This window comes from Dunckerocampus dactyliophorus, chromosome 9 (genome assembly GCF_027744805.1).
Source record: "Dunckerocampus dactyliophorus isolate RoL2022-P2 chromosome 9, RoL_Ddac_1.1, whole genome shotgun sequence".
Classification (NCBI taxonomy): domain Eukaryota; kingdom Metazoa; phylum Chordata; class Actinopteri; order Syngnathiformes; family Syngnathidae; genus Dunckerocampus; species Dunckerocampus dactyliophorus.
Window position 1 is genome coordinate 21,545,733 of NC_072827.1, and position 27,191 is coordinate 21,572,923.

Genomic DNA, 27,191 nt, shown 5'->3' on the forward strand with positions numbered 1-27,191 from the left:
AATGGAGGCGAACGAGGGCTTCCTCTATTTACTCCTATGAAAACAGAGCAATTTTATCCAAGAGGAGACTCGGGGCAAGAAAAAACATAGCACTGCAGCAAAATGGAGACTGTGGCGTATAATGCAACAGCAACAGGGTAAGCTAACACTATCATGTGGCCTTGATAGAAGTGCCACAAGATCTTGCAAGATTAAGACGTGACAAGATTTCTTGTTCAGAAGAAAACCGTCTCATGAGCTCTCGACTTTGAATGATAGTACATGAATTAATTAAACACCCAATAAATGAAAATGAACCTGGTAATTTGGTCATGCGTGTCTGTTTTCCTTGTCTCTCACCTCCAAACAGGCAGGAGGAGGGTTTATTCGGTATATTGGTTTCAGCACCTTTGTCTCATGGAACAACAGCATGAATGGAGTGAGCCCTTTTGTCAGTCATACTGTCTCTTTGTGTGGGTGTGGAGGCTGGACAGATAGCATTCACACAATGTAGAAAAGTGTTATGCAATATAAATTTAATTTGTAGATTGCAATATTTTGTAATATATATTTTTTATGATACTTTTTACAAAAATAATGTTAAAATCTCGTCTTGCTTCGTTCTCATAGACCCAATCTCATGTATCGTCTCATTACGTGAGCGTCTTGTGACACCCGTGGGTCTTGGCTACTAATTTAACAAGGGGAGACTCGGGGCATCAAGAAAATGGGAGCATGACAGCAAGGTGGAGACTGTGGACTACAATACTGCAACAATAGGGTAAGCTAACTTTGGCACACGTCCTCAGATTTTATTCAAGGAGACTGGAGGCAGCATGAAAACACGAGTGCTGCAGCAAAGTCGAGACTGTACAGCGTACCACTGCAGCAACAGAGTAGGCTAAGGTTAGCATGTGTCCTCCAATTTTATCCAAGACGAGACTGAGGGCTGAAAGAAAACAGACGAGAAAGTGGAGAATAACACTGCAGCAACAGGGTAAGCTAACATTAGCATGTGTCTTCAAATGTTACATTCCCAAATGAGCAACAAGTATACGTAGTTTACTATATGATATTGGCTCGGCACAACTCGGACTCGGTTAAGTCCGTACTCAAGCTTTTGCTGTCTGAAGAAGTACAGACATAAGGGCAGCTATGGGAACTCCTTCGTCCAGTTTTATTCTGCTCAATACGGCACAAGAAACAGGAGTTCAGAACATCCCATTAAAAGTAATATTTCAAAACTAACGATTGATCATTTTCCCCAACATCAGTCAAGGAAATTCCGTTAAATGCCGATCCCGATCCAACCAATTAGAATTCAAGCATTTCCAAGACTTGGGATGTTTAAGAGCATCCCTGATAAGACAGACAACAAAGAAAACATCTCTGCTTTGACGAGCTAGCATAATTGCTTTCTTGGGTGAGGCGCTGGAGTGTAACATGTGTTGGAAATTATTAGCGGAGGAGACGGAGGTGTTTGTCCTTTAAGTGTATCGGGGCTAACTTTTATGGGATCGTTTAAAATCCCTGGCCACTAATGGCATGCATTCTTTAAGGAGAAATGGAAAGATCCATCATCTGCGTGACAGAAAAAAAAGTTCTTCCTATCTTTTGAGTAGAAAAAAAATGCAGAACACGTTTCACCTCGCCCGCCTTCCAGCCAGCGCTAGCCCCCCATTTCTGTCTGTCTGTCTGGCTCTTTGCTGCAAATGTTAACGAACAGAGGCCCATAATCAAGCCATATGCTTGCATGTGGCAAATCTCATTACAGTCAATGACCTTTAGCAGGCAATGCCAACATCCCCGCACTTGATAACACAGAGCGTACAGAGCAGAGAAGACAATGGCAGCTACGGTTAGCACCATCACGCTCATGGAGGGCGGGGGGCTGCGAGGCCTGCTGGACGAACGTCTGCGCTAATTTGGGTCGGAACCGGGCTCGCTTTGGATTTGCGTCACTCCCGATGAATTTGCCGCATTGTGGTAAAGGGAAAGCTGAGCGACGATGGCGTGGAGAGTGCAGAGTGGCAATATTAGCAGCAGCTGTTACTGCTGCGGCTGCAATATATTCCCAGCCAATCAATAAAGCTCCAACAGACAGTGACACCCAAGCAGACAGAGGAATCATTTTCATCTGATACTTAGCAAGGGCTCCCCCCCTTTTAAAAAGATTGCTTTCAGTCAATGACAAGCCGTTGTCATTTGACTAAGGCTTCCCAAATGAAATATATCGACGAGCGTTATCAATCACACGGCCCCGCTCGCTGTCATATCGCGGCAGGCAGGAAAATGGACATGGGGTGCGAGAGGGCCACTTTTTCCCGTGGTCATCGGATCTCACGGTTTTAATTCCAGTGCCATTGTTAGAGTGGTAACCCTACCAAAACAAACTGTCACCATTTAAGCTGTTTTATAGCTTGACTGACAGTGACGAGCATGAATATGAACATTTTTGCAAAAACAAAAGCAATGTTTCTTTGTGTTTTTGGTGAATTATCAATTACTATCAACAAAAAAAATGCGTGTAAGTTTCCGATAATAAGTAAAATTACATCTGCATGTGGATGCAGCGAAAAGCATGACATTTGTACATTTTTGCAGCCAGCTGCTTGCAAACAAATCATTGTAAATCAAAACTTTTTGCAAGATTGCCTACTAAAATCGACAAGCTTGTTTTAAGGTGTGCAGTGAGTGATGCATGTTTTTCTACAAAATGGTGGGCGCATACACCGAGGGGGCTAATCTAGCTAGGGATGGGTCTGAGGTGGTGTCATGTGCACACGGAAGGAGGTTGTTTTTTTTGTCATGGCATCATGAAAACCCTCAAAACTTCAAGCTTTTGAGCGCCTCTTAAACAAGATGCACAGATGATAAGATTTTCTGTCACGTTTGGTGGTCATAAACAGGCTCTCAGAACACATACTGTATGACTGTTAGAACATCATACAAGAGTTACTCACAATACCGGTCAAATGTTTAGTTATTATTTATTAGTTATTAGTTATTTATTGAAATTCAAGTCGTTCAAGTCCAATGAATAGCTTGAAATGGTACAAAGGTAAGTGGTGAAGTGCCGGAGGTTAAAAAAAAGGTTAGCCAAAACTGTAAAATAATAAGTGTATTTCAGAATTATACAAAAAGGCCTGTTTCAGGGACCACAAAATGGGTCAACACTTTAAAGCTGTTCTGCAGAAATGCAGGTGGATCAAGCCTTGGCAGTTGGTGCTCTAATTCCTACAGGTGTTCTAAGTTCTGGAGTACTTACTACCTCCTCTGTCTGCATAAAAACAGTGTTCGGAACATACTGTGGTAGTATACCCTAATGAACATCAGTTGAACAGCATTTTACTGGAGTAATTTGTTGCTACCAAAATGACAAGAATAGGGGAATTAACAGTGGACGAGAGGCAGACCATCTTAACACTTAAAAATGTAGGTTTATCCGCCAGAGAAATTGCAGTGTTCTAAAACTTTCGACCGGCAGTGTAAATGTCTATACGCATGCTCAATTACCCAAACAACACGCCCGTGGTGAATAAAGCCCCCCATGGTGAATCAAAACTACAGTACGGAGACCATTAAGTAAGGAATATAATGGGAAGTAATGTAAGAGTTGCTTGAATTTTAATGTGGAAGAGTCAATCCAGGCTTACGAAACGACCACCAACAAACCAGCATGTTAATATGTAACAATACACGCCTGATCAAAATTTTCTGTTGGATCTTCGGGAGGTTCTAAGTAGAGCTTCAAATGCAAAAAGAAGATTTGGGAGTGAGACAGAAAAAAAAGCTATTTATTGCATTAAAGCAAGCATTAAAGTGAAATGGACCGTTCATCAGCTGATCAAAGGTCTAAGACCAATTTGCACGAGAGCACCAAACATGGGACATTGGAAGTTAGAAGAAAATGTTATTCTCAAAAATCTAACCTTGACATTCCTGATGGCTTCCAATGTTATTGGCATGACAAGGAGATCCCATGACATGGGGGCGCCATCATGATCCGGGGCGCTTTTTCCTTCAACAGAACAATGGAGCTTCAGGTTGTGCAGGGGCGTCAAACGAGAGATGGCTATGTGGAGATGTCGCAGGGGACATCCTTCATGACTGAAGGCCCTCGTCTGTGTGGTAATGACTGGCTTTTTCAACAGGACAACGCTGCAGTTCACAATGCCCGCCGGAGAAAGGACTTCTTCCAGAGGAATAACCTCACTCTTTTGGACCATCCTGTGTGTTCCCCTGATCTGATTGAGAACATTTGGGGGTGGATGGCAAGGGAAGTTTACAAAAATGGACATCAGTTCCAGACCGTGGATGCCCTCTGTGAAGCCACCTTCACCACCTGGAGCAACATTCCTACTAGCCTCCTGGAAACATCAAGCGTGGCCAAACCATGATTACCAATAGCACAGTTCTTCATCACCAAGTCCTTTTTTAAACATTTCACTCATATTTTAGGGGTGTTTTTTTTGTTTTTTGAGTTATGGTCTCACTACCATTTCTTCTTTTTGCATTTTGAAGCTCTACTTAGAACCTCCTCAAGATCCAACATGGCAAAATGTAAATTCATGCAATTTTTTTGTACATTTTGGTCAGGAGTGTATATAACATATTTGGGGTTGGAACAGTCGAAACAGGCACTAAATCGGAACAGATCTGCAATATAAGTTCAGGCTTATTGTCTCCTACTGTTAGTTTACATGTGCAGGGAGCACAAATAATAATAAAAAAACAACAAAAAAACCTGACCAGTCTAGTTGTCAAGCGCCATCAGCATTAAGGCTCATTCTTCATTAATTGGATAGATTAATTTGGAGCGCCGGCATAGCGTGGGGCGGGAGGGGTACGCTGTCCCCTCCTCACTCCTCTCTGTCAGCTCGAATTTAGCGGCGCGAGGGACTGACCTTTGCGAAGTGAAGAGATCAACACAATTTGAAAAGACAATGTCACTTGGTGTAAATGTGATACGAGCAAATAAACGACATTCAACCTTTCAACGGCGCTTTCGCAGGTTTCAGTGGGCGGAGGGGGTGGCTGATGCAAAGCAGTTTACACGGAAAGAAAACAAACCAACAACAAAAAAAGATGGCATTCGTGCGTCACCACCATGGGCGCTCATGCTTAGTAGGAAGCATTAGCATGCCGTTGTTTGGGATATTACAGTGCATGTAATCACAACATTGTGACAACACATGACTGCTTTGTGTAACAATGCAACAAAAGCACAATTGGCCTCTCAAACTGTAAGATGCTTCTGTTCAATAACGGACAGAATACAATATAATAGTGGTTTCTTTTTTTACAGTTTTGCATATAAAACATTGCATTAAAAGTAGTAAATCATCTATCTTTTAACAAACATTTGTAGGTTTTTCGCTCAAACGCAACTCTAGATGCATCAGTACGGAAATAATCTTTAATCCATCCTCCACGTTATCGTCATCCTGCACTTGTCGTTGCTGCGCTTGTGCGTGTTTGGCATCGCACTCCCAATTTCCCCCAGCCGTGCATATTCGACGCTCAACGCCGGCGGAATGGGAACGAGGACATTAAACTTCATTAAAGAGCAGAAAGGTTTATCTTTTGAAATGTCTATTAAAATGTGCGCCTCACTTATCTGTCACCTGGCTCCCGTGAGGCTCGGCGAGACTAATAGAGAGATGGCGAGGGGCCTCAGCCCGTGAGAGAGAGAGAGAGAGAGAGAGACATCAAGCTCTTCGCTCAGGCTGGAAGGACGCCTTGTCGACTTCTCTTGACGGAACCCCTCCTCGTCCCCGTTCCTGCGCCTTTAAACGGCTTCTGCCTGATGCCGCAGCGCAACCAAACAGTGCTGTAATTGCATAAATCAGACAATAATGTGTCTCTCCCGCCACCACGGATCTCTTGTGATATGCTCATGAAACAGATTCCATTCGGCCTATGGCTACAATCTCCCCACAAGAGAGCTACAAGAGGAAGATGGATGAAGTTGCCCCCAGACACTCATATCAGGTCAGTGTGTGCTTTATCCCTTAATGGTTAAGGTTAGGATTGAGTGGAAGGAGAAAAAGTGGGGGTTGATACCAGATCTGAGCCCGAGGGCTGTCGTTCTGTCTAGCAGGAACAACAAGGAAGCTCCTGCCACCATCCTCCATCCACGTGGTGGCCCATATTTGTGCTGCAGCAGCAGCAGCAGCCCCACCAGCTCCTGGAGCAAGCTAGCAGGTCTGAGCCGCTTTGGATATGTCCTTCCACCCGGAGAGCGTTATTATTAGAAAGGACATAAACAGACTAATTAAATCGCAGCAGTGGAGCTGGAGGCTGACAGCTGGCGCGGAGAGTGTGACCAAAGCCATCGCTGTCAAAGTGGCGGCCTGACGTCGCTACATGTGGCCTGCTTGTGGGTGCCCATCTTTGGACACACGCACCACACCACGCGCTGTCAGAACACGAGTGGACATTATGGTTAGTTACATATTGTATAGGTCCCATCAAAAAAGGCATTTTTAAATCCAGATTCAAATGATTTCTCTTTGATGATTGTGCCTTGGTAATATCACACTCTAAGTATTATGCTATGTGTCTTTAAATGCACTTTTATTCTTTATTTTTGTCACTGTTTTGAAATGTACTGCACACTTTTTTTTTAGGTATTTTTCCTTTATTATGTATTTATTGTAAATTACTTTTTAATTGTATTCCTATATGTAAATCACTTTGAATTGCTGTTGTTCTTTTAGTTCCACATTTTATCACACTGGTAATGTAACATATTGAAATAAAATATTATCATTTATCATATTTATTTTTCTTTTCTTTAAATGTTTTATCATGTACTTTATTTTTCCTGTTTTATTTTTTTCTTGATTTATAATTTTAATTTATACTACATATTTTTATGCTTTAACTTCTTTAGTTTTTATAAAATGTAGACATCCTATACGCAAACACAATGTTCTTTTAGGTTCTTTTAACAAGTTTTTTTCCTAATAGTTTCTGTTGTGTTTTTACATTTTTGTATGTATCATAATAAAAATACATACCTTTCTTCTTCTTTATTTGTACATATTCATTCATTCATTTTCTATGCCACTCGGCCTCACTCAGGCTGCGGGGGTATGCTGGAGCCTATCACAGCTGACTTCGGGTGAGAGGCAGGGTACATTCTGGGCTGGTCGCCAGGCAATCGCAGCATTTATACATATATATTTTCTTAAATAATAATATATATGAAGTACTTACATTTATTTTTATTTCACACTCACAAAATATCTTGTATTATTTTTATACATTTTCTTTTCAAATAATTTTTCATCAAAACCTACAATTATTATGTTGTAAATAACTCAAAAGCTGAAGGTTATTTAACCCTGTGATTTTTTTTGTGTCATTGTTGCAGATAAAAATGAGTAAGAAAACTAGGTTTAATGCTGTAATCCCACTTTTCTCCACAGGAGGCAGTGATGAGTCACTCTGAACTCATAATGCAGGTTTACCGTAAAGCGCTGGGTCATTTCAAAGCTAATGGCTACTTTTGTCACCCAGTTTGGACCTACGTGTATCAGAACATCTATTCTTGAGCAACAAATTACGTAAATCACCTTCGTTTATTCGAACAAACTTGTTAGTTTTACTTTTGTTTTATGATTTGTCACAAAAAAGTACACGTTTGATAGACACTTGAGATAGATATACAAACGTGACCTTATAAAACGTGTTTGCATTAAGTGAAATTGTCAAGGTTATCCAAACTTGGTTTATTCCACCGAAGTAGCAGCAATAAGCTCTTGTACGGTATGTACTGTATGTGTTTGATGGTGACTTTTGGAGATACTTGTTAAGAACGTGACATCGTAAAACGTTTGTATTGGCTGTTAATGTTAAAAACATGAAGTGGATGAACACGATTTTCTTCGCTCAATAACATTCTATATACATGCATGTTGATTCATAAACAGTGCCCTAATGTGTTATTTAGAATTCGGGCACAAATTGACCGTCTGATACGATCCAAGACGCTATCCAGCAGAGCGGTAAACATGCAATTAGCGACTAGCTCTCCACACTGACTCTGCCGCCGAGCCCGGCGCGGACCCCATATCGAGAGGAGCCCCGCTTATGCATTGATCTCACTAAATTAAGGCTAACTGCCCCCAGATTGCTGCGTCTTGATGTACCTTCTGCATGAAGCTACGTGCCGTTGGCGGGGCGAACACAATGATTTGGGAAGTGAACACACATTAAATAATTAATGATCCCCCCAGCTCCGCCCCCGTCCCATCTTAAAGCTGTGACCGCAGACTGATGATGAGAAAATCTGGTTTTAACAAGTCAATAACGGCGACGGCAACCAGAATAACCTAATCAATGCAGCTGCCGTGTTTGCAAACCCGAATTATAAACGCCGATAATTGATCTCTTCCATTCCCTCCTTCACGCCGTTATCGACCGGGCCGAGGATGACGGGAACTTTCTAGATTTCCTATGACTTTTGCCCCTCCGCCTCCCTTTTCTATTTGAAATTTGCAAGCTGTAGCATCAGCTTAACCAAAAAGGATTAAGTCCTGAAGCCAACAGAGAACACAGATAATGCTCAGTAATTGGTAAAAAATGAAGATGAATGGGACAGCTAGATAAGGACCAATTAGCTGCTGGGAGTGTACAGCTGTGGTCTCCTCGCAGAGCTCTCTCAGGGGCCACAGCTCCCCCCCCCCCCCCCCCCAAACCCCTCTTCTTTCTCCTCATGCACACAAATACATGCAAGCAGTGAGGGTGGGGCTGACAGAAATTAGCCTGATGACCCTGGAAAAGGGAGAATGATGCTTCTTCTTCCACATCCCTACCTTCTCTTTTTTCTAAACTTGCGTACCGGCAACACTTCAGGCACCAATCAGGACCCGGGAAACAGAGCAGGTGGCTCTTTTAAAATGAAGCACTTTTGGATTGAGATGTAGGGTAATAAGAGTGTTACCAGGTAAACATGAACAGTGAAACACCATTTGTTAGGACTTATTGCTAAATTTCCCCACAGAAATCATGGAAATTGATCTGTTACAGGGTCTGTTTTAAGTAACTTTTACTTAACTTGTAATACCGGTGAAAAAAATAGATTAATGCCGTACGATTATGTAATTGGTATGTAATTAGTGCAGTATGATTCAAAGTTAAAAACTGTAAAAAGAGATGAAACAAATGAAAGTTAAAAAAATAGAGTGAATCCGTTCTTTTTCTTTTTATTACGACTGTTGATTTAGATAGGATTTAGCCATATTGTACTGAGCAGCCAGGCCTGCCTCTGCCGTTCTACTGCTTTCCTATATGCTGCGACAGGTTTTGTTTTTGATTCTATGGTTGCCATCACTTTTTTCTATTTGCCATCACTGTATACCAAAAAATACACAAAAAGGACATAGAAAAAGCAAAGTGTCATGCCACATAGAAGGGTATTTTTTTCACAAAATAAATGTCTGATTCTGACTAGCTGGAATCATGGGATGTTTGAATTTAGAGATTCCACTATAGCTTAAATTAGGGACGCTCCAATCGATCGACCACTGATCAATATCGGCCGAATTCCGTGAAAAAGTACGTAATCGGCATATACCAATAAATGCCGTTCAAAGCCGATCACCTGTGGCTCGTACTATTGCAGCATGCAGCCTATAGCGAGCGTCTCCCTACCACTTTCCTGCACACTGCGCAGGCGTGCCAAACCCAAAACAAACATGTTTTTCATGTGGAACTTACCTGCCGTTTGTGAGAGTGATATAAATTTTGCACCCTACAAAACATGCCACGAAAAATATCTCGTGGGGGTAGCGTGTTCAAAAGCTTTAAATAAATACGGCATTTGAAGAACAAACACTTGACAGACTATGGTGAGTTTTCGAGGCTCACGATGTGATCATATCAGTCAAACGGCAGCTGATGGAGCCAACGCTGGACAACACTTGCCCGTACGTGCGTGACAGTCAGAAATCTAAAGCAAATAACCTGAAAAATAACTGAATTGAAAGACGACCAGCCTTTGTCAGTGGTGGAAGACACCGGGTTTGAAGACGGCACCCCTGGCCAATAGCACTCACCATAAATAAATAAAAAAAATTACACTTGTGTGATCGGTATCAGTATCGATATTGGCTGATTTCACTATGGATGATCAGTATCGTAATCGTGAGCGTAAAACCCTGATCGGAGCATTCCTAGCTTAATTATTTTATTTTTTTTTGCCCTTTATGCCCTTTTGTCCACATGCAAATGACAATCAGTGAAAAGTGACTTTTTGTAAAAGATTGAGACTTTAATACTTAATATTTAAAATCTCTTAAATTAAAGTGTAATGTTTAACAATAATCAATACTAATAATTCAATGTAAAAATAAAGTAAAATGCACTGTTAATAATCTTTAATAATAAAAAAACAAAGTAATTACAAGATATTCAGGAAAGATTCAGTAAATAACAATAACAACAGCAACAATAATAACAAGAGTTTGCCTATGGGTGAAGTGGCAAAAATAAAAAAAGAAATGCTGAAAAAATAATGATGATAATAATAACTATGATAATAATATGAATTTAAAAACTGCTGATGCCAATAATACCACTACTACTAATAATAACAGTATATCTCTGTGCCTTTGAATACCTAGAAATGTGCTTTATAAATCCAATGCTTATAGCGCCACCTGTTGCTTTGGCATGCACTTACAAATGCGCTCTGACACAGACAAGAGATTTTTCTTAAAATGCTTTTGGTGTGAAGGGAGATTAGTTAAAGAACTTGTCTTGTACGTGTACACATAATCGGTGTCTCCATTGCTCAGGAGTAGATTAGGACCCTGTGAATTTAAGCACTGCCATGTTTGTTTGGATAGTGGCATCATCTGGCTGATGACGGTCGGAATTCCCATATCTAATTACGAGCGGGATTTGAGCTCCATTAAAGCCGCGTGGTGACGAATCGGACGAGCAAATGGCGGCCAAAGCAAGACGGGAGGAGGAGGCGAACGTCAGATGGATGGATGGATTAATTTTTACCTCCCACTCTTCTACTCGTGAGAAACACTTTATTTTCCTTCCATGCCGTGGAAAAGAAAAAACAATTCCTTCTCTTGAAATTGGCAGGTGTTTGTTAGCGGGCAGCGGACAGTGTTTTCTCTCTCAGTAATGAAGGTTGTGGCTGGGGTCAGTGCGCAGAGGGGGCGGGAGGTGTGGAAGTAGGGAGGCTGTTTATCCCCCTCAAGGCCTCAGCGCCACACGTGTTTTGCTTGGTCTGTGATCTGTAATTGTGGCATTTCCTGAGAGGCACAGGAACAATCCACTGTGCCACAAAAAACACACACTCTCCTTTCATTTCTTTGTCTCTCATCGCATTCACAACTATTTCCCCTTTCACTCAGGATGCTTCGTTTGGTCTAAAAGTGGAACCGGCTGTTTTATTTATTTACTATTTTTCCCAACCCTTCTTATAATTAATAACATGGATGCAAAGAGGAAACTCTAATTGAGATGAATATTTAATGTGAATAGGGTAAGAAACATTAGGTTGTCAATTTACATCAACACAAAGACAGCGACGGGCAATTCGACTCTATGAACAGAACGGCGTGCCCTTCACTGGCTCGTGGCTCAGCTTTCAGCGACCAAAAAAAGGAGGAGGAGGAGGAGGCACCTTTAGTTAAGAGGTTTGGGAATTAATAGAGCCATGTTGTCCAATTATATCTATGTCACGGTTGGTCGCATCAATTGTATAGTAACTATATCTCCTGGTGTCCTGATTAGAAGGTTGGTAAGGCAAGGTTAGGTAGTTAGGCATGAGTAGGACTGGTAGGTAGGTAAGTAGGTAGGGTCAGGTATGGAAGCAGGGCAGCTGAAAGGAGGGCATAAGTAGGTAGGTCTGTAGATAGTGTAGGGAAAGTAGGTACGGTAGTGTAAGTAGGGGAGAAGGCTAGTTAGGTAATGTTGGGTTGGGAGATAGACTTGAAAAATGTCATGATGTAGGTAGGTGCACTAATAGAGTACATATAGGTAGTAGTAGATAGTAGGGTACACGGTAAAATATCGGACAGTTTGGTCTGCCCTGTACAAGACGCAATGCATTCCGATCTCTACAGTGCACGCCGAGCCTCCGGCCTTCTGGTCCCGACCTCGAGCACCTCACACGGTGCACCTGTTTTTGAACACTTCACCGCTGTAAAAGCACAAAGATGAGTGCATAAGATGAAAGTAGCGTGCTGCCATAGTAGTGATAAAAATGGTTGTGGAACTATTAACACTGCACTTCAGGTAGGGAACTTTACCAAAAATAAAATAATCATCACCCTGTTCAAACCTGTTCTCTTGCATCTGCACCGGACACAACTGTAAACCAGGGGTGTCCAAAGTGTAGCGCAGGAGCCATTTTTGCCCTGCAGCTTGTTCTTTATTGGGTATGCTGGAGCCTATCCCAGCTGACTTTGGGCAACAGGTGGGGTACACCCCAAATTGGTCGCCAGCCAATGGCAGGGCACATGTAGACAACATGTAGAACAACCATTCACACTCACATTCACAGCTATGGACGATTAAGAATCTCCAGTTAACCCAGCAGTTCGCAATTATTTTTTGTCATTCCTCCCCCAGGAGACAGAAATGTTTTCACGCCCCAGCAATTTGAAACACTAGTGAGAAACTGATCATATCTATTTATTGATCTGTACTGTACAGAGTGAACTCGAAACTGAAACCAGGAAAAGCCAACAAAATGACAAGAAGCATACAAGCGCATTCAAGAGTCAAACTGCATGTTGAGTACAATAAATGTGTACATGTTGGCAGGTCTGCAGTAACATCGAAAGTACTCCCTGCCTCTCACGCACCCCCTGACAGTTCACATGGGGCCCCGTCCCACTACTTCAGAAGCACTGAGTTAACCTAACATGCATATTTTTGGAATGTGGGAGGAAGCCAGAGTGGCCGAAGAAAACCCACGCACGCCTGGGGAGAACATGCAAACTACGTACAGAGATGCCCAAACTGAGATACTAACCCAGATTTTCCAGATCTCCTGACTGTGTGGCCGACATGCTCACCACTAGGCCACCGTGCTGTTGTTAATGAGCTATATTATTAGATATTACACTCATTTGCTTTGCCACCAATAACACAAAGCTTATATAGCTTACACTACAATATACTGACCAACATTGGATTGGTTTTAGCATCGTTCCACATCAAAATGGCCCAGCATCCTTCAATTTTTCTGTATGCTATATTAATATTCAAATCTTTTTATTTGAAAGCTTTATTTACTGGAGAATTACCTTCCAGTAGATTAGAATTGAATTTCCATGCTTCATTTAAAAAATAACTTAATAATAATAATAATAAAAAAAATAATAAAGAGAGAATTTTATACAAAAAATGTACCAAAACTGTAGCCCAAAAACCAAGGTACGGACCATACCGTGGGTTACCCGCACCATTGCACCCCTAGTAGGTAGGTAAATTGGGTAGGGCATGAAAGGTAGGCAAGAGGGCAGGTGTTTAGGTAGTTTAGGGCATATGGGTAGGAAAAGTAGACCGTTTATTTATCTTCGAGATAAATTCACAAGTAGGTAAAGTATGTAGGGCATGCAGGTAGTATAGGGTAGGCATACGCGTAGAGTCTGGAGGAAGGACAGCATATGTAGGGTAAGTTTGGGTTGATAGTTGTGTCGGTGGTTAGAATCAGTAGGAAGGGTAGGGGGGAAAGTACGGTAAGTGCATGAGTAGAGTAGAGTCGGGTAAGATAAATAGGTATGTAGAGTACGTATAAAGCGTAAGTCGGTGGACGGGTGGGCGGTTAAGTAAACGGTAGAGTAGGGAGGTAGAAAAAGTAGGTAGGGTATAAGGTAGAATAGAGTAGGCAGATGCCAGAGATACACAGTAGATTGGTAGGTAGGGTAGAGTGAAGTAAGGTCATGTAAGGTGAGATAAGGGAGGCAGGGTATGTAAGATTGTTTGGCAGATAGAGTTGATAGGTTCAGTCGGTAGGTAGGCTAGTACAGTAGGGTAAATAGGGTACCAAGGGTAGGTGGGAGGTAGGTGGTTTGGTAGTTTAGGCAGGAGTTGGGTAGGTAGTTAGAAAGGTAGGTGGGGTATGAACGTGGGTAGGTAACTGGGTTCATACAATAAAGTCAAGTCAAGACATATTTTGATAGACTAGCTTGATCAAATTAATATACTATTGCTGATTGCATTGAAATGATCGCAAAACAACGTGTTTTGAGAATGGCATTGTTGCTTTTGGTGTGGCACTTCGTATGTGATTTCCTACAAAATAACCACATGGCTAAGTTTGTCCATATTTAATATTAAAACCATGATGAGACAGGAGTGGCATTAGCTCATTTGAGCAAAATCGTACTTTCCTGGCCTGGCATGTGAGATTCTCGTGTTGAAATGAGAAAAAAACAACACCCTTAAAGGCTAAGTGAATCTATGAACACAATTTCCCAAAGCTATCAGCCTTTTAACAAGACCCTAATTGAATTGCTGTGAGAGCATTGGGCTGTTTTTTTTTTTCTTTTCTTTTTGCTATGTGCCATTTCAATTAATTATTAGCCCTAAAATGCAGAAGGATTTTCATGATATCACACAGAAGCACTTAGTGTATTAAAGAGAACCATAATAGAGCGGATCCGTGAGCTCCGTTCCAAATTACAAACCAAATGTATTCCCTGTGGCTCCAGCTGCTAAGTGGAGGTTTTTTGGATTCACTTTACAACACTTGACACGGAGATGAAAACAGGATGTGTTGCTGAGCTGATTTAACAATGCCAAATGCATAAAGCGTGAGGTCATCACTCTGAGAGAATGGAGGGGATAGAGAGGGAAAAAAAGTGTGCACGAGGTCACGGAAATAAAGATAAATGTGAGCAGCAATAGCAAGGCTGTGGCAATGGAGCTAATAAGAAAGTGTTTTATCTTTTTTACAATTTAAATAGTAACCTTGAGCCCACCAGCCGGCGCTGCTGGAATCGTAATTCCGACTAGCGTGCTCTCAGGTGCGCGTGGGCCCTAGCGTTAGTGAAATATACGGCGGCGACGCCTCTCGGCCCCATCCACAATCAATTGGATTCTTTTGCTTTAATATTTACTCGCCGCAGATGAGACGCTCGTCTGCATGGTGATGAAGAGGCTGCCACTGGCATTTGAAGGTGACCTGTCAGCGAGTATGGACAAATCTCTCGCTCGCAGAAATGTAGAAAATAAATCATTAGCTCGACAGGGCCGACCAGCCCCCCCCTTCACTCCTCCCAGCGCTCTCACTCACTCTCGGCGGATTTAAATCAGCTCAGATTTATGATTTGAATTAATGCTTGGTTTGGTCAAAGGAATGGTGTGGGAGACAAATGGTGTTTGCTACTGAAGCCATCCTAGTATTGATGAGCGGGTGTCGCTGCAATCTTCTCTTTATATCAAGCACTCCCGCCCTGACAGCGCTGGCCAGCAAGAGTCATCCTGATAATACGCCAAAGAGTTATTGTAATGCATCACCAGTGGACTCTTCTTCAGACGTCCTCACCCTGCTATTTATTTATTTACGCTAGTGACTAGTGACTCTACCTAAAGTACCTACTAACCATACCCGACACACACTACCTTCCTTCACACCTCCATGCCTAAACCCCATCTACCCAGCCAACCCTCCATACCTATGTACCTTACCAACCCTATCCACCAAACCTTACTTTACCCTACCCTACCTACCATCTCCCTCCTTACCCGAAGCACCTCTCCCTACGTACAAGCCATACATTTCATACACCATCTCCCCACTTCCTTACCTTAGCCCCATCTACCTACACTACCTTCCTATCATATGCGTCTGTGTAGGCTCTCAGTCGTACAGGAGTTGTCCATCGAGGAAAAGGCTTCTTGAGACGTCATCTGTACTTCTGTGAAGAAGGTGTCGGACTTTCGCTCCTCATCCGAAGAGCTTGAGAGGAGCGAAACGTCCGACACCTTCTTCACAGAAGTACAGATGACGTCTCAAGAAGCCTTTTCCTCGACTTCCTATCATATCCTACACACATACCTAACCAGATATTACCTTATCTCATCTTACCTATGTACCTCCTGCCATACGAGCTAAACAACCTCACTAATTACCCAAGCGATCTCTCCCTTCTGTTAGCCATACCCTTCATACGCTACCCATCTACCCACTTCCTTGCCGAAACCCAATCTACCTATTCTACCTTCCTACCATGCCCTACATACCTAACTAAGCCCTACCCTGCTAACTTAACCTGCCTGACCTTACATTTCCTCAACCAACTCGACCCTTCCAACCCTACCCTGCATACTGTATACACAACCTACTGTATGTATCTCCCTACACTATACCCTACTGTCCTAAACTACTACTTAATTAACCTACCCTACCTAAACCTACCTTACTCGCCGTACTGTACCTACCCATCTATGTACCTCCCTCCCCTACTAGCCTTCCTACCTTCCTACCCTAGTCAAATGTATCTAGCAGCTGTACCCGATATGCGCCAGCTACCTTCCCACCTCCTTACCTGATCCTAAGACAGCTAATTGCACTATGTTCAGGTAATGTGTGTGTTTGAGTGTTTTAATGCTGATATAAAGAAAGTGAAAATGCATTCATTACAGAAGTGCATCCTCACCAACGCTGGAGCTGAGGTCTCCGTTCTCACCGTCGGCCCCGTGGTGGTTGGCATTGGCGTGGTAGCCGCCCATCGCTTCAAGCTTGATCTTCTTCACCTTCATGGCCTCCGCGATGGCCGCGTTGGCAGCCGCCGCCGCCGCCGCCGTCAGACCTGAGGAAAAAAGAAGTAGACAGACAGACTTATAGACCATCACCTACCTAGCCCGTAGGTCACAAAGCCTTGCACAAACTAAGCACAATGAATGGAAAAGAATAAAAGAAAGAGGACGTTTGAAATGAGTGAAACAATGAATAATTTCGTCCTCCCTAGGGAACGTGCGAGTACGTGATCACGCCGTGCTTTTTCATGTGCTGACAGAGGACATGGTCACAGCAGGTTGTCATGATGATGTCAGGAAGCCTCGTCGTATGATTTGGATGAAGGCTATACCATCTGCAGGGGGCCGCGCCCTCCATGTTGATGGGGAAGGGATGCGTATAAGATGCAAGTATGCCTTTTTGTACTATGAACAATGTATGTTTAATATAGAGGGCACTTGTTATCAAAGGTAGCGTGTTTATTTGATTGTTTCACAGCTTGTGAAGCCAAAACCAGTGTTTGTTAGTGTACAATGGCAGTTAGTTCAAATGGGACGTACTGTATGCAATTACAATTGTTGTTTAGTTAGCAGACTAGCCACCCAAAAAAATCTGAGATAAGCCTTACAGCATTACTTTATGTGCATCCTACAAATACCAGCCTACCAATACATGTAAGTAAATATCAGCAAAAACTGTTGTTAGTGACATGGCTTGCTAGATAGCTACAAATGGTAACCCACCAAAACAAATTAATTAGTAAGCTAGGTAGTATCTCAAAAACAGCATCCCACAAAAATATACAGTAAAAATAGCTAGCTAGCTACCTAGGTAGCAAGAAATTCCAGTTACACATGCCCTAATTGGCATGCAAGGTAAACTTTCCAACCGCCTAAAAATACACAGTAAAAACTGTTGTTTGTTTGTTTTGTGCTAGGCACACAAAAATATGCAATAAAATTTGTCAGTTTGTGTGTATTGTGTGTAAAACTGCCACCATTCCCCAAAAATATACACTACAACTTAACCAGTAATAAGTTGACTAACCAGCTAGTCGAAAACTATGCTGTCAAAACCACTGTTAGTTTTTTAGCAAGCAAGCTATAAGTTTTCCGCCACACAAAACTATGCAGTTCATTAGCTAGCAAGTTTCACAAGCCCCCCCCCCCCCCCCCCCCCACACACACACACACACACAAAAACAGAGAAGTGAGTTAGTTCAGTCACGATCTACAAATGCTAGTCCCCGCAAAATATACAATAACATTGTTTGAAAATTAGTTAGTGAGCACATAGCATTTTTATTACTCATGACGTGTGACAGTGGTTAACGTCCATGACAATAAAGACCATTAAAAAATCAGACACATTTGTGACACCCTCCTTTGTCATTTAGAGAGTGCTTAAAGAGCATTTTATTGTTTTAATATTAGAGTGGGTAACTTCTTTTTACACTTGCATGACCGACAGTTTAACGCTGCAAAGGATTCTTGCTATTTGCATCATTAGTTGTCGGAAAACTGATTAAAATCAGCCTTTGATATTTTACAGAATGAGAGTTCTTTATTTATTTACTGTGTACACAAATACAGATGTTATTTTCCTACAGTGTCTTATAATGGCACAAACCAAAAGTGGACCGGTAGATGATCTGGTATGTGTGGGATAATAGACATACATATGGCGAGCGCACTGCAGAGATCATAAAGCACGGGTTTGTCATTGCGGCACTTTCGGGGCTTGTGGTGTATCGAACGTGACTGAAATGTTTATTCATGAAGGGGCCAGGGACAGATAAGGCTGGTTCCCGGGAGAGTCCCGTGAGTCTCCTCTCTAACAACATCAAAGACACACAGTGGGAGAAGTAAAAAGGATAAAATAATACAAAATATGTGGCTATTAGTGGAATCAGCCACCTGGCCTTTAACTGCTTATACTTGATACACAGCGAGTGGGAATCGAACACGTGGCAAAATCTAATAGGTAGTGTAGTGGTGGACAAGGAAAGCGTACCAGCTGACGGGCAGATGGCTGCTGCCAGGGAGGTTGCATATGATTTGGAGCCTTGTTTGCATCTTAAAAAACATCAGGACCATATTGACGTACTGTATACATCATGTCAGGGATGGCCCTCTCGTTTGCAGGAGGCTGTTGCATATGCAAAAGGCAGCAGCAGCAGAAGAGGAAGAAAAAAAATTCATGTGCCCATAAGAAGGTGCTACTTGTGCACATAATGAATGTGGCCTCTGCCCAGTCTGAAGGTCAGCCTTCATTTGTGTCTAATGGCTAAGAGTCAACTGTTTCCCAAATGAGACGTATGCAGAGCAGACTGCAGAGGAAATATTGAAATCACCCTGCCTCTTTGGGCCATAAATCCAACACACTAACACACATCAGCTGCCTCAAGAAACCTCATATGCCTTCTCAAGAGACAATACCATCGAAATTACACCTTAGAGCAGTCAGTGTACAGCTTGTAAAAATGAGTCAACACACAGACTTTGTCACCTTTATTTTACCAGGTAAGAGAATTACCCTCCGATGAGAATTCTCATTTACGATGATGACCTGACAAGAGGCCCCAGCATAAAGTCAAAACAAAACATGCATGAATCCACAATGTAACCATACAGTCAAAATAACCATACAGTGAAATAAAAAACGACAGCATACCTAATTGCTCATGTATATCCAGACCAGAATGACTCAACACTTACAGTCAGCTGGGGACTGTTGCAGTTTCTGTTTAAACAGGTGGAGTGAAGGAAGAACAGAAAGTTTAAGGGAGTATTGAAGGGGGTTCCAGTCATTCGCTGCAGCAAAACTGGAGGAAAACTGAAGCAAAACAGCGTAATGATGTCACTGGATCTCAGGTGATAGTTGTTATGGGAAAGGTGCAAGAGCTTGGTGAGGTATTGAGGTATTATCCCCTGAAGAGTCTTAGACAAGTAGAAGTCAGTGATGAAGTCGCCGAGTGTGGAGGGAGGGCCAGCCTCTCGGTTTGTAAAGATCACAATGGTGGGTTGAGAAAGGCACACCAGCCCCAAAACGGATGGCTGAATGGTGGAGAACATCCAGTCCGTTAAGGGCACACTTGAAGGCCATTTTACAGATGACGTCACATAGGGAGTATGATCGTCTACAACAGGGTATGTTTGGCACAGCGAGTGAAAGAGGCCTTGTTAGGATAAAGGAACCCCAATCTGGCCTTAACTTTGGCCTGCAGATTATTGATGTGGAGCTTGAAAGAAAGTGAGTGGTCCAAGCAGATACCCAGGTATTTGCCGGAGCAGACGAACTCCAGTTTTGAGCCGTCGGCACAGGTAATCTTTTGGGGGGCGAGGGGTGACACTCCGATCAAATAACATACATTTGGTCTTCTTTGAATTGAGACACAGGTGAAGGTCATGACAAGACTTATCAATGGACGTGAGGCTGAGTTGAAGTGTGGATTCGGCAGCGTGGAGTGAAGGGCCATTTGAATAGATTACAGTGTTATCAGCATAATGGTGGATCTGGGAGGCACCTCGGCCCCATCATTTATGTGGATGTCATTATTGTCCAAATAACAGGCAACACAAAAGAGTAGCAAGATAATCATGTCTTGTCCCGTGGTAGCGTCACAGTCTGGGGCTGCATGAGTGCCACCGGCACTAGGGAGTTGCGGTTCATGAATTCCAACATGTAGGTAAAAACTGGGCAACAACTACAGTTTTCTAACATGATAGGGAGCCCAAACACACCTCCAAAAAGACACGTGCCTGCTGATGAAGCTGAAAGTGAAGGTGATGGAGTGGCCGAGTATGTCTCCTCGAGACCAGAACACAGCCTCAGGAAGGAAGAGTGCAAGATGTCTAATATCCACCAATTCCTCCAGTGATGTCATCATGGATTAGTGGAAGAGGATTCCAGCAACAGCCTGTGTAGCTCTAGTCAATTCCACGCCTTCATGTCCTGTACTCACTTGTGTTGCACGCTATTAAGACAATAACGACTGTGCTGACTACTTTTCAGTGCATAGTAAATTTGTCATTTTAATTTTAATGTTATCAGGATTACAAAAAAAGAGGCTGGACTAATTTCACCAAATTTTGTGGATGGATGGGGCAAGGACTGACGAAAAACCGGTTACATTTCTAAAAGTCTACCTTTGCAAAACATCTGAAAATAAGTTACCTTTTCTCTAATTTGTTCCTATCAGGATCTATTTTGTTAACATTGCAAGACTGGTTATTCTGTGTTATCTTATTTCTTAGTATTGGGATTGGGCACGGGCCTAGAAAGAACCCATTACAGTAATCACTGGTTTATTGGGATTAACTGGATCCAGACACGACTGTGAAAAGTGAATTTCCACCAAGCAGGATTCCTTCATAATAAATCAAATATTTTCTTGGTTAGCGTGTGGAACACCCGTTTACAACCTTCTAAATATGTTTTTTAACATTATTAAAGCCTTTTAGACATGAAATAACATTCTTTATAATTACCTTTACACTTGTATTACCTAATTTTGGAGACATAAACAGAGAAAATTAGTCATTTAAGGCATAAAATAATAATGTGAGCTGCAATAAGTGTGTTCCAGACGTGTACACAGGATGTGACGTCAGGGCTTCAGAGTTGAGTTTTAGCTGGATTACGGCCACAACAGTAGCCCGTGTTATTATTATGATGATGATGATGATGACTATTATTATTATGTTGTTATTGTGCCTGTTGTGAGATAATTCAAACCTGCAATAAAAGCTTCAGTCTTTTGTGTATGTTACTAGTGACACTTCGTGACCAGTGTATAATATATACAGTCGTCCCTCGCTATATGTTAGAAAATCGCTCACTTCACTATATCACGTTTTTCCAAAAATAAATAATTAATAAATGATCGCTGTTTCGTGGTTGACTATGGCCTATTATTACTGAAGTTATATGTAGTATTCTGGTCACTAGACATCAGTAATGTTAGGAGACATGACGTTAGATTACAGGTTATATTGCGGAGGAATTGTGGAGGAATAAGGTTTAATCAGATGTTCTTTGATGAAAGAATGATGTCATCAAAGAAGGGGCTCCGTCCACCACTTTTTCATCCACATCATCTTAGACTAAATGATCGGTCGTTGAAATGACAATCTCTGATCTGCTAACTGCTTCATTCGAGCAGATCAATTGTCATATTCTCAGAACACCACTGCCCGACGCGGCGGGCATAATGAGGAAGACCGGCAAGAAGCAGGCGCATGGAGCAACAAGTCCATTAAGCTGCGGGAAGTCGAAACGTCAACAATCCCACTCGGCGCTAATCTGCATTCATTACCATGCAAACAAAACAATCCTGCGTCGTATAGTCTCCCAAAGTCACCTTTAGATTCAGACGCTCGTATAGAGAGAGACGAGGGTCCGAAAGCTCGCAAACTCGTCAAAGAAAAACAACATAAAAACAACAATGTTTTAATGGAGCCTAGCGTGGCAGCAGTGTCACACGGGGAGCCCAAAAACAGCAAATAACAGAGACAAGGTCTGATGGTAGCCCTTGGAGCAGCTGTCATATTAAATAATAATGAAGGATCTATTAATATGCAAAGGAAGCAGCAGCCGACTGGCTTAACGCTGTCATGCCTCCGCATATTGTCAGGATCTTCATCATTAATTAACATGCTAGCTGCCCCATACCTGCGCCAATGTCAGAACATTCTTACGACAAACACCCCGATGCCTGTGCCCTACCGCAACTGGGATAATTAAATTAAAGTCAGATTAACTCTGTGTCGCTACACAAAAGACAGATTCTTCCTTTTTTTTAAAAGGATATTCTCGCAAGTTTTTACTCTGTATTTTATTAAGGAGCACACCGTGGGCAAGAATAAACGTACGAGTTATCAAGCAGGCTAATGCTAATTGTGCTATACCACATCACGCTAAGTTTAAAGTGCTAACCTTATGACAAACGAGCAATGCTAAAAATAACAAGGTGGATCTATTTTAAATGCTCAAAGTGGCAGTGGATTACGGCGATCCTCTCTCAACGTGCACATCAACAGAATGAAAACATTCCAACCCGTACATGGGGGTGACATCGGCTCTCTGCACAGGATGAGAAGGGTTTGATTATGAAATACAAAGGAGATCCCCAATTCAGAGAGACAATCAGGATCAACAGTGCAACGTGGAAACCATTGAGCAAAATTTTCCTGGAAAAAAAGCCTCTAAAGTCACACAAAACAGTTTGAGCAAAACTGAACAAAAGTACGGCTAGAAAGTCACACAAAACTTTGGAGCTTCAACAGTCATCAGCTCGATATCAGTGCAGCTCTGACCTCAGCTCAGTGAGCAGGACAGCATTATGAAATATAGTGGACTTGTAAAGTGAGAGTTTGAATAATATTTTCGCAGAGCAAACACCTATAAAATTGTGCAAAACTTTGGAATTCAAACCACGGCTCTGCTTGAACTACGGCAAGATGTTAGACATGATCGATCGTAAGTACGGTGAAGGTGTAAAGCCAGTTTGTCCAAAGCTATCTGATTTCAGGAAAACTGTTTTGATTTTTAGGTCTTAAAGTGGTGAACTGGTGACATACACTTATTACAAGAATGTTTTTGAAATAATCGACACCTGACTGGATTTATCTTTACATCATGTCTTCATTGCTTGTTACAAAGTTACAACTTTTATTGTTTTTGCGCTTTACTATTGACAGGGGTTAACTTCTTTTTGCATTTGACAAGAAAGAAAGGTTTTAAAAATTACCAAGCATGACCCAAATTACTTTTGTACTTTTTTCTTTTTTAAACTGTTATGGCCTTTAATGTTACTTCAAGCATTGTCTGAAAAGTTAATAAAGGAACAGATGATTACTGGTACACTATTTCTTTTGGTAAACGGTCCTTTTCAGGATGCCCTGCTCTGTATGCATTGTTTTTTGTTTGTATCTGTGAGGTAGAGGTAGGCTGTACATACTGCACTGCAGGTAAGTGACATTCATTTCTCTAATGGTAAACTTTGTTCCGCTGCCTTATTCAAAAGTCACATGCAGGACATAAATGAATTACATTGAAGTAGTACTAGTGTGAGCGGAGGCCCTCTCCACTTTAAAGGAGATGTCATCTCCGTGTGGTGTCAGTCCGCAGCTGATAATCCCATTTGGGAGAGGAGGGATGTACGTGGGAGTGTGTGTGGGGGGGGGGGGGGCAGCATCAGCAACTGGAAAAGCTCCAGTGCAAAGCCTTCCTCCACACATGCATACATACGCTTACACGTGTGCTTCTACAGACGCTGCATATATGAGAGTATTTGGCGTTAAATGGGAAGCTAAGCATATTAAGATGTCCTCTCTGAAATGGAAGCGGTGTCAAGGGCACAGGTACATATGTTAACAATGTGTTTCAACACGGGCCTCACTACTCTGGCTAGCGCGCTAAGGAAAAAGATGTCGAACGTGGTGGTTGAGTCGAGTTCAAAAAAACATTAGCAGATTAGAGCGTGGTGGTGAAAACCGCAGTGTTGTCACAAATTGGAGCAAGCGGGACCAGCGCATTAGCTCAAGTATCACCATGGTTGTGTTTGGAAAGCATGACATAAGATGCTGTCACAAGAGGTTCTTAAAGCAAATCATGATTTCCTTTTTACTTTCAAACTAAATTCATATTATTCTGAAACCATTCAGGGAAATCTCTACGGGTAATACACAAAGATGGCAGACCTTATCAAAAGTCAAGAACAAAAACCAAAATAAACATAACAACAACAAAAGGGGTCATTACTCAGGCGTTGCGAACATTTGACTGTCAATCTCACGCTACAGCCTTCCGTCACTCGTGAACAAGATCCCAAGGTACTTCAAGTCCTCCACCTGGGGTAAGACCTCATGTCAGGCCATCAAGACCAGATCATTTGCAAATAGAGATGAGATCCTAAGGCCCCCAAACTGGATCCCCTCAACGCCTTGGCTGCACCGAGAAATTCCATTCATAAAAATGAAGACCAGAATCAGTGACAAAGGGCAGCCTCGACAGAGGCCAATATTCACCATGAATTGGTGCGACTTACTGCTGGCGATGCGAACCAGGCTCCTGCTCCGGTTGTATCAGGAGCAAATGGCACATAGTACGTGCCACAAACCCAGGACCCAGGACACTGCGAGGGACATGGTCAAATGCCTTTTCCAAGTCCACATGCAGAATGGTTGGGCAAACTCCAGTATCTTTGCAAGGGTGAAGAGCTGGTCCAGTGTTTCGCAAACCAGGACAAAAACAGCATTACACCTCCTGTAGCTGAGGTTGGACTAACGGTAACCCTTCTCTCCAGAACTTCGGAGGGAGGCTGAGGCTTTGTGACCCCACTTTATTTGGAACACACCCTCCAGTCTCCCTTCTTGACAGGGGGGAACCCATCACCGCGGTCTTCCAATCCAGACTGTTCCCGACTTCTACGCAATGTTGAAGATATGGGTCAACCAAGACAGCCCCACAACATCCAGAGCCTTGAAGAATTCAGGGTGAAAATCGCCCCCCCCCTGGAGCTTTGCCACAAGTTGTTGACAACTTCAGCTATACCTTAGCATGATAATGGACATGTCCGTTTTTGTGTCCTGTACTTTCTCTATTGAACGTGTGTCAGTGGGATTGAGAGGGGTTTGGGGTATGCTTTCCACTGGCCGAATATACCCTAAGTTGAGGTCAGCAGGCCTTTGTCCCCACTGTAAGCAGTGGAGACTGGGCACACTGTTTCCCAAGATGCCAACAATCAGATTCCGGGGATGCCACCGCGACTAGCACCGACCACCTTGCAACCACAGCTCCAATTGGCCACCAGCAATGGAGACACAGAATACAGCGCATTTGGACTCAATAAGCTTGTCCTTCCCGAGATGCAGGCAAAGCCTCGACATCCGAATTCTGTGACCATAACCAAAAATTACAAAGTTTGATATTTTTTAAGGTAGAAGCCAGCATGGCTAGTTAGCTAACATTAACTGGCATTAGCATTACAGCATTACAGCTGTAGATGCTGCCCGTATCTATTAAAAGCTGTCTAGAAGGAAGTGAAAATCAATTATTTCCAAAAGAGAGGATGCCTAAATTGATAATAATGAGCTAGCTGGCAAGCTAACATTAGAAAATGTTGTTTTGCACTTTTTAGGAAACAACCTGTCCGTCAGCTGTTAGCTTGCTAATAACTGGAGAGAAGCTTTTATTTTCAAATTGTAAAAAGTCATGACTATTTTAGCTTTATTTTTTTTTTTTCCCCCATTTTTAGCTCGTGGTTTGGCGTGCATGAAAAAGTGGAGGTAAGGAAAACGTAGCTTTCTTTTACCACATGGTCATTCATTATCATGAATATTGCACAACACTACAGCAACAGAACCAATGTTGTAAAAGCAGTAATTAGAGACCCCAACGGTTATTTACTTTATGAGACTGGGTGGTTCATTGAAGCCTGGTGTTAACTGGAGCATTTATGGTAAGTATAAGAATCATGTGTTTGAATGTTCAACTAAGCCTACGGATTGGCTGCCGCCCCACAATCCATTTGTGCTAGGGTGCCAACTCAACTGAAAAATGAAGTAATAGGACGTGACATGATAACTATTTAAGACATTTTCTCCCAGCGCCACCATTTTATCATCAATCAGTGCTGACCGGACTGACGATGGCGACATCAATTAGCCGCTTGCTTGGATGCTAGCTTATGTGTGGTCAATTATATCCAATTAGAGGACTGTCAAAGTCTGTAACTCAACTGACATTTAAGGCGTAATGCTATCATCAAAAAGCAAGCTTTCAATTATAGCGTATGAATGGGAAAAGTTCTGTCTGTCTCAGTCACAGTTAGCAAAGAAGCAGTTATGAGAAAAGAAAAAAAAAAAAAACCTCAATTACTTTATCTGTGCCCCCCGCCCCCCAAATACCCCGACTAAATGTCAAGATCATAGCGTTCCCCTGGGCTTAAAGGGGATGATATCAAAAGGCGTCTGTGTTGCTTTATGTTCCACTAAATAACACGGCTCTTTCTCATCATTGTCCTCCTCCGCGTTCACTTCGGCCTTTAAGTTGGCGTCGCCGCAGATAGCCGCCGACCTCGCCCTACACGTTCAAAGCAAGTGAGCTTTCTATTGTTGTGAATCACAAGGATGTGCCCAGTCTCTGCTTGTATTGGGTTTCAAACACCTCGCACACAATGCTTCTTTTTGCCTCCAGGACAAGCAAAAAAAAAAAAAAAACACTTTCAGGCTAAAATTACACAGAAAAGGACACATAACTGCAACTCAGTTAAAGCAACAATGTGCAGTAATTTAATCTTAAACCCTTTGTCATGCAAGGAACCATATTTGGTAACTGGAGAAGTGTTTCAGTTTCTTATGCGAGACAGTAAAACACGCAATTCCTCTGAGACAATCACCAAAAATGTAAAGGAAAAACAATGGAAATAATATCAATTTGGATAAACATGTTCTTCACTGCACGATTACGATCATCTGGCTTT

At 42.3% G+C, this 27,191-nt stretch overlaps 1 protein-coding gene across 3 annotated transcripts in view; it reads right to left on the reverse strand.

Annotated features, from left to right (window-relative positions):
- dachd (dachshund d) overlaps positions 1-27,191 on the reverse strand; it is a 163,640-nt gene that overhangs the window by 45,115 nt on the left and 91,334 nt on the right. For 2 of the 3 annotated variants that reach the window (XM_054786877.1, XM_054786878.1), the window contains exon 3: positions 16,626-16,778. In XM_054786877.1, coding sequence (XP_054642852.1) covers positions 16,626-16,778 — 153 coding nt within the window. The remainder of the gene's footprint in view (positions 1-16,625; positions 16,779-27,191) is intronic. The other variant, XM_054786879.1, reaches the window with a different exon arrangement.